Below are 8,837 nucleotides of genomic sequence, written 5' to 3'. Positions count from 1 at the left end.
TTCTAGGTTTTATTCTAATGTTTATTTTGATTTTCAAACTATAAAAACCTCATGGTATTGATATGGCCAACGGCCCTTTGGTACCACCTCAAAAGCATATTAAAAAATTGTCCAAGGAGGACTTGACAGCCATCAACTGGAAGGAACTGCTCTAGCCTCTACTACAGAACTGGCTTTATAATGACCCAACTCTCCGTAAGCAGACTAACTGCATTATTAAGTAATCCATCCTTGAAATATGCAGACAAAACAACCAGAAAAATTCAAGGCATTGTTGCTTATTGGCACCAGTATAACAGGGACAACTCTTACTCAAAGGCAAGGTTACACATCCTTCATACATGAGATTCAGCGTGAAACTTCTCCCATGACACTTGGATTCAGACAGGATTTTTGCTTGCCCAAATCAGTAAAACTGTGATACTTTAAATGCAACATTCCATACAGAGAATATTTGGAACTCACCTGACAGAACTGACAATCCCAGCTACATGAAGGAGTGCAGTAAAATAGCACAAAACCCCACAGTGCTGTTTCTTTTACTGTAAAAGCTCTTGAAGGGAACAGAACGCAACCTATAATCTCACAGGATATTCCACCAGCCATGTTTTGGGATTTCATTTTTCCTGCCCTTTATTCAACCTTGCTTTACATGTAAAAATGTTGGGTTTAAGAAAGACAGCACTGAAATGAAAAAATGCCACTTTCTACAGCTTTGCTGTATTAAAAAAACCAGACTGTTTCCCTTCTAAATCCACTGTTTAGCTCTGCTAGGTAGGAACGAGACTGAAAAGTGCCAAAATAGAACTCTTACATATACTCTTTTGTCCAGGTGCATTACAGTTTGGTTCTCTGAAAAGCAAGTTTTACATGTCTGTGACAGTGGGACAGATACACCAATTTCTTTTCTTAGAAGCATCATGAAAGCATCTATTAACATTTGCAATTGCTCACTAGCTTTAGGTCAGTGCCCACAATAATTTCTGAACTGCTTTTGGTTTGTCAGCTTTCTGCAGAGGCTGGCAGGTGATGGGACAGAGAAGATGACTGGGAAGCCGATTTCTTAACTTTCTGTACTTTTTCCAAACTGAGTGCAAGCTCCTAGAAGCTTTTATGGTGCTGCACCACAGAGGTTTCTTCTTTGGCTGAACTGCAGCATACAGCTTTCCCGAAAGAACAGGGAAAGGCTCTGGTGGAAAATCCTGTCTGTATACTCTAATATTCTTGACAGGACAAAAACAACTACTCAAGAATTACAGTGAGGAAAGGGTTGAATGATACTGCAGATAAAAACAAATCCAGCATCAGCAGATGTTACACTTTCTGGTCTTTACAGAAATAATAATTACTGCAGGCCAGGGAAATGAGAAGCAGTAATGAAAGGCTAGAAATGTAAAGGAAAAAATAACTCCAAGCAAAAAAAAAAAAAAAAAAAGAACACCACAAGGTATCTGGCTACATTTTATTTCTGAAATTATTCTTTAAGGCACAAAATAAATCTAAAAAATAGGGCTGGATGAATGAGGGGAGAAGTAGAGAAATTATCTGAGCTGGAGAGGTGTAAATGCAGTCTCTACAAATCCAGTTTCAGATCTGACCTGGGAATGCTCCCAGTGTGAGCGGGAAAGATTGCGAAAGCAGAGGAACATTCATATTTAGGAGAGGTAGGAGGTAGTGGGTTGATTGTTTCTTTTTCCACCACCTCCACATTTACACACGTATTGGTTCCCTGGCCAGACTCAAATTCCCTTCCTTCCCCTCAGAGAACTCTTTACAGTTTGTAAAATAAGACCAGACCACTCAGTCTTCCGGTAGAAAAGGTGACACCTTGAACCACCCTTTGCATTACAGCCTGCTCAGAGTGGTGGGGGACAAGAGGCAAATCTCTTCTTGCCCTCATGTTAACTCCTTGGTAGGTATTACAGATGTGTGTGTTTTGCTTCAGACAAACTGTAATTCATTATTTTGTTCCCACTCTGAAGCAGAATCCCAGGCATGCAGGGTGTCCTTGGGTAAAAGGTAGATATTTAGGTGGAACAGCTGTCATGGAAGGGAAAATAAAATTTTCAAATGGCCCATGACTTGAGCTATCCAGAAAAACACAGGCTCTCTTGCTGCAGGTGATACTTTTATTTTTGTTTTGGTTCCGAATGCATGTAGTGTACCACACAACTGTCTAAATAATCCTGCAGAGAGAGGACTTAAAAGTGAATTTCATGCAGAGGATCAACCCCCCAAAACTGGGGTAATTCTTGGTAGTAGGACAGGTTTAAAGGCTCCAAAGACCTCTAGTTTAACTGCTCTGGGAAGAGATCACATCTGTGGACTGGGGGTCACAGAAGGGTCCAAAACGTCCATAGATGTCCTTAGCCCGGACCGCAAAGTAGTATTTGCTGCCAGACACAAATTGTGTAAGAGTGCATGCCATAGGTAGCGGGAGGGCTTTCACTTCCCCAATCTTCTTCCACTGGGAAGGCATAGTGGCGCTTGGATCCTCGTGGTAGGCGTAGAGATGGTAACTGTCCACAGTGGCACAGCTCCGGTCCACCTCCATGACACTCCATGACAGCACAATACCATTCTGGCTCTGTACCCGTGCCAGCTTCAGCTGGGGCTTTTGAGGTGGAGAAGTATTGGCAGCTTCTGGGGGCAGACGCGGTGGCTGTGGTGCCTCTGGGAGTGGGGCAGGATGTACAGGGCGTGGTGGCTCCTGAGAAACATAAGAGCAATAAGGAAAGGGTTAAAGTCTGCAGTGGTGGAAAGGGACTGATTCATCATTCCCCAGGCAGCTGGAAGCAAATGAGCCTGCAGTCACCCAACCAGAACTCTCAGTCCTGTGTGGGGAGGCAAGAAAGCAGCAGCAAATGTTGAGAAGGGATGGGACCAAGGATGCCATAAGTTCTTAATATGCACGTATAAAACCCTAGCTGTACAGATGATCACTGCCACAGTTATTTCCCAATATCCTCTGCTTCCCATCCAAGAGGTGATGGTCTGAGCACTGTGCTCTTCTATCAAGGATGAGCAGGCAAGTTCACAACAATTTTGAGCTAATCTACGTTTTAGCTGCTGTTCCCACATCACCCAAAACACCTCAGGCAGTAAATTAAGCTGACAACTCATCAGGCAACCAAGGCAGGCTTTCAGTTACAAAAGGCAGGATGGGTAGTGGTGCCACGTGGATTTTATCCTTTAAAGTGATCATAAGAGCTCAGCCTCAGTTTCCATATTATTCTGAAGTAAGGACACAAAGGTGGCTTTCCACTGTTTTTTGATTTTGTTTCCCCCTCTGGTCCCCAGTACCACAGAAACAGCTCTAGGTCTCTCATTTATGTTAGTTAAGGAATGTGGTTACATTAGGTACACAGTTTTGTTATTTTTCAAACCAGGGGCCTTTCAGGTTGGGTTTTTGTCATCTTAAGTGTTCTGTGTGATATTGGCTTGATTTATTCTCATTATTTATACCTAGAGAATACATTAAGTTGAATGATGTTTAGATTGAAAGAATAAGTAACTGCATTGCTGGCAATATATTTAAAATTTCATGACATCACAAGTGATGTGACTGCCCAACAGTAAGTATTGCAGGCAATATATTTGTTTTAGTCTCAACAACGAAACATTATGAAATAAACCAGAGTAAATTCTCAAATACTTACGAAAAGGGTTTGAGGTGATGCAGAAGTAATCACTCCCAACAGTGATAAAACTGAAATTTGAGAGTTGGCAACTTTGAGATCTTGTCTGTACCTCGTTCTCCTACCTCAGTTTTGCAAACAGCTGCACTGAGAATCTGGTCATCCAATTTGTATCCAAACCATGACAAAACTTTTTAGTGGCAGTTCTCCTGCACCTTAACTCCACAGCAAACAATCCACGCTATTGGTAATCTGGAGAACACTGGGGTAAGCTAACAGACTGCACATCTTTTACCAGTCTTGGCAGCAGTTACTGCAGGTGATAGGATTGTGCTATGCACATGAGCTGCTTGCAATGTGTCTACAAGGCATTTCACTATCCTGCAGTTCATACTAAGAAGCAATCTGGAAGACATTAATGCAGAAAAAAGCCTATAAATTGCATTAAGCAATTTCAAAAGGACTACTCACAGCATGCACTTGTGGGGGTCGATGATGCACTGTAAGCTGAGGTGTTCCAGATCCAAGAGTTAGTCCATTGTTCACAACATATGCAGTTGTTTGAGGCATTCGTACTGTCATACCTATAAGCACAGTGAATATCTTGAGTATTCAACACTTAAAATCAGCTAAACAAAACAACGGGAGACCAACTCCTTGGTTGGATGACACCAAATTTCCAACTGACACACTCTCCTCAAACTGCCAGCAGACTGATGAAGTACTTACTGCCCAACAACAAAATCAGCTTCCATCCCCTGAAGCTGTAAATGAAAGAGAGCAAGTGCTATGTCTGCAGAGGGGACAGAATGCAGTTGTGCAAACTTCTGTAGGATAATCAACCACCTATTTCTCATCTATGAGAATTCAATCAGACAGATACACTGTTTTAGCATGACTGCTGTTCTATCTCAGGAAATTACAATTATCTGAAGAAAGGTGGCCAGAAATGCCTTAAGATATAAAGTACAAATTTTAGCATTATTTCTAGATAGCTGTAGTCAATTCTACATTAATTGATGTAGAAAAACAAAACTATGAATTGCCAAACACTTTGGATGAGTTTTCACAGTTATTCTGTCAAAGACAAAGCGCAGAGCTCTTAACTCCTGAAACATCTGCTGACAAAAAAAAAGACTGTTTCAAAGATAATATAAACCAATACACACCAGTAGCAGCATTTCTGAAAGCTGTATAATAAAGAGAGTGAAAAATGTAGAATGGACTAAAAGATGAAAACTTAGCACAGCTAAAAGGGTTCAAGACATATGATTGTCTTGTTACCAGTATGTGAAAACTCTCTAACTGGCATGCCAGTATGAAGCCTTGAAATAATCTGTATACTAACTAAACTAGTCTCTCACCTACTCAGATTAACCACCTGGCTTACTTGTCCTGAGGTTTAGAGAACACACAGTGCTATGTAAGAACAGCCATATTCTTGTGTCTTCTGTGGCTTGTCAGACAATAGCACTGTGTAAGACACAGACATACCCTTCAATGAAAAGTCCAGGTTTGTAGGAACCTCTGGAGATGACCATGCCCAACCTTCTGTTGAAAGAATGATTTTAGGTTAGGTAATTCAGGGTCTGGTCAAGGTGAATCTTAATTTTGTTCACTCAAACCTGCCTTGATTTCTGAGATTTCTAAGCAGACAACTGCACGACAAGCATTCATTGTATCACTGGACCATCGGGTCCGAAGCATATTACACAAGAATCTTGTTGGATGACCGTGACTGAAAAACATGAATTCCTACCTCATTGAATTTTCCTAGAAAAGGCCTTAAAATAGCACATTAATTAGCAGCAGATTCTGACAACACCATGTATTTTGGCACAGAAGAAGAAAATACTATTAAAGTTAATTAATGTACGCGAATGCACAGTTAGGGACTCAAAACTCCTTCCTAACAAGTAGATCACATGTGTCTAACTTGCAACTAAGGGTAATGATAAAGAAAACGAAGCGTGGGCTGAGGCTACCTTGCCTTTTAACAGAAGATGCAGACATGCCCCTCAGAAGACGGGGCTGGTCAGAAGAACCTGAACTCAAATGCACCTGGCGTAAGAGCGCAAGTTTAAAAAATATCAACAAGTACTCTGACAAGAAGAGCAATTTCCTTACACCCTTATATTTCACAGCTTAACAACTGTTAGCTCAACTTCTGTTGAGCACACCTGATTTTTCAGTCTACGGCAATGCAGCTGAGCCCAATCATAAAAGACACTTAGAATTAAATTGCTACAAACATAATGGATATTCTCCTTTCCAGAAACTATAGTTTCAGAACAATTAATTGACTATTTCTGCACAAGTCTACATAGGTACAGTCTTACATCACTCAAGCACATAGTGTTCTGATTCTGGCTTATACAAAGTATGCCTGAAAAATTACTACCCGGATGTCACAAAAGTAGGCTCATACTCAGTGTACTAAAACAGGGAAACTTATGTTTAACATAAACGTGTTAAAATAATCATAGTCTAGAAGCTGTGGGGAGCTCAGAAAAAGGCAGTTAAGATCTATCACTTTGTAACGTAGTAGAGACTATCATTCAACTTTAAGGTCTTTATTTCTGACATCCTACGCAGTTCAGAAAATCAGTTTCCTGCTATGGGAAGATACCAATTACATGTTTGCAAAGTCAAGATGAACTTGCTGACATCTCTGGTCAAGGAAACTCAAGCAAGGATCAATTTCTGATACATTTGGTGAGGAATTTGATCTGTCCAGGCCTAGAGAAAATAAGAAAATTTGCTGGGCACAAGACAGATTTCTAAAGAACTACATCAGAATGCTTGATACAACTGTAACTTTTAGACAGGAAAATGGGCATGATTTACTACATACTTACATGTTTTGATCTTATAGTGGTGCTCATCACATTACCTTCTGCTACCTTGTAAAGCATTAGGCATGTCATTCAGAGATACTTAATTGGCAAAGGTAGTGCCCCAGTGCCCCAAGATTACTTAAATCTTATTTTTCCTCATTCACATAGCTGCAGGGGGAATGATTTCTTCATAGCCTGAGATTTTGTCAAGCCTGTAAACTGGGAAAAAACCCTAACCTCTATAACTTGGGCTAGTATTGTAAAAAAACCAAACCAACAACCCACCAAAAAAACCCCAACCCAAACCCAACAACAAAAAACCAAATCCCACATCCATCAGGTCGAACATATAAAGCTGTGTTGTGCAAAAATGTGTATGGAAGAAGGCATCCCTACCTCCAGTCTGTGGGTTGACTGGCCTTAAACTTGGGCTTGACATGATAGCTCCTCTTACAGGATTCTGAGCTGGTGGTGCAGGAAGAGTGGTATAGACCACCTGATGGTTTGCAGGGGTTCTTGGTATAGGAAGCTTTGCAGCAGTTTGAGTCAGTGACCGGTGAGTTATGTTCACTGTTGTCGGAACTGGAAAAAGACAGAAAGACACAACCTACAATGGAATTCCATGAAATTAAGGTGATACACCTTTTCCAGGGCACATACCTCCTTTGGAAAACTGACTCATCTGAGCTACGCAAAATAAAAACTCTGTGGAATTTTATCCGCTTTTGATAATGCAAGAAGAGAGAAAACAGCCTAAATAAACAGCAATTTTCATCTGAAATAATAATGTCAATACATATATACAAATTCCAGACAGAAAAATAACACCCACCCTTCCCTCCCCCACCCCCCAAAAAAAAACCACCAAAGGGTCCTGAATGTAAGACAATTCCAATGCCAACTGATCTTCAACAACCATCTACAGGAAAAAAAAAAAAAAAAAAAAAAGAGGATCTATGTTACTTTATGTTAGGAAAAACAAGGGGAGGTGGGTAAGGCGTGGGGGGAATTACACTGCAGACAAAATTACATTTAACTATGGATGGAACTTCAGTGTTAGTCTTGCCATTCACTCTGCCGAAAGATGCAGCTGGAAGATCTAGGAGGGATGTTGTTAGTGGTATTTTCCCTCCCATTACTATAATAATTCAACTGTTCTTCTCCTTCACTTTTACAAACAACAGTACATTTAATAGTTTCTGTAACCGCCCTTAGCAAGACTTCTTCCTCTCCATGCAATTAATTTGATCCTGAAAGCTTTCCAAACCAACAGGACTATCTCTTTTACTCCATCAGTTTAAAAAAAACCAAAAGTTATGGTAAACTGACTAGAATGGAAGACTAAAACATGATTTAAACATTCTGAATATTCACCTGAAAACATAAGCAGGAAGTAGAACACACAACAGTCTAGTTTAAGAAGAAAAGTGTCACTGCATTCATATAATGGTGTAAAATAAAGTTACCTGTAGGTAACACATGTATGGTGGTCTGGGAAGGTCCGCTTGTTGGTACTCCTGTCTGCTGCACAGGGTTTGGCTGTGAAGGCTGTAAAGGCTGCAAGGGTCGAGCCACAGGCTGGGTGGATATGCTCAATCCTGTAACAGGTGTCTGCTTCTGCTTCTTGCCATCTGCTTTGAAAAGAAAAAAAAAATTATAGATGATAGCAAACAGAAGTTAGAGAACATCACGGAGATTTAAAATTTCTCCTCCCCCCTCATTCACAGTTTAGCAAGGATACTTCCTAGAATGACACTGCTTTGATCATTTTGTTACGCAAACAAATGACAAAATTCATTCAATTCCTCTCACTTCTATCATCTCAATCTCCCCTCCCCCCACACTCTATAATGTTTCATTCTATCTTCATGAAACCTGTGTATTTCAGCATAATGGAAACTGAATTCAATGGCAAAGTCTTTAGAAGTTTCTGTTTAAAAAACAGAATAGCTTAAAACCTTTAAAAGGCCTAAACACTGCTGTACTCTGTTTCAACAAAAACAAAACAAAACAACTCCCTAAATAAGGCTTATCTACCTTTGATGCTTATATCCTTTTGTATTTGCTCACTTTTTCCTTTGTTCAAGCTTTTTTGTTGCTGTTTTGAATTTTCATGCTCTTTTCTTAATATAGGGGAATCACTATTATTTATGAAAACTTTTAAAAGAGAATTTAACTAGTTTTCTCACACTGACACTCCTCCTCAACATGACAGTGACTTATGAGAAGTGACAAATAGCATCTCTACCTGTAGTTTACTACAGCAATATTTTTTCCTGCTCTAGTTTACTTGTGGCAACATAAACATTTTCAAGTGCAAGTCAGTATGTAATCACGCCTGTGTACAAGTTGAATAAAGGAG

General features: G+C 40.1%; 1 protein-coding gene across 2 annotated transcripts in view; it reads right to left on the bottom strand.

The window, feature by feature from the left end:
- Window positions 1-8,837, bottom strand: part of ATF7IP (activating transcription factor 7 interacting protein) — a 112,165-nt gene continuing 103,328 nt past the window's right edge. The window contains exons 11-14 of one of the 2 annotated variants that reach the window (XM_061361857.1): window positions 7,942-8,109; window positions 6,872-7,057; window positions 4,110-4,222; window positions 1-2,710 (exon numbers count right to left, since the gene is read on the bottom strand). In XM_061361857.1, the coding sequence (XP_061217841.1) occupies window positions 2,294-2,710; window positions 4,110-4,222; window positions 6,872-7,057; window positions 7,942-8,109 (884 nt within the window). In that variant the 3' untranslated portion in view covers window positions 1-2,293. The remainder of the gene's footprint in view (window positions 2,711-4,109; window positions 4,223-6,871; window positions 7,058-7,941; window positions 8,110-8,837) is intronic. The other variant, XM_061361867.1, reaches the window with a different exon arrangement.

Source organism: Neopsephotus bourkii, unplaced genomic scaffold (assembly GCF_033783945.1).
Source record: "Neopsephotus bourkii isolate Nb327-2 ecotype Australia unplaced genomic scaffold, CSIRO-AGI_Nbou_v1 NB_107, whole genome shotgun sequence".
NCBI lineage: Eukaryota > Metazoa > Chordata > Aves > Psittaciformes > Psittacidae > Neopsephotus > Neopsephotus bourkii.
This window is presented reverse-complemented; position numbering and strand designations above follow the sequence as displayed.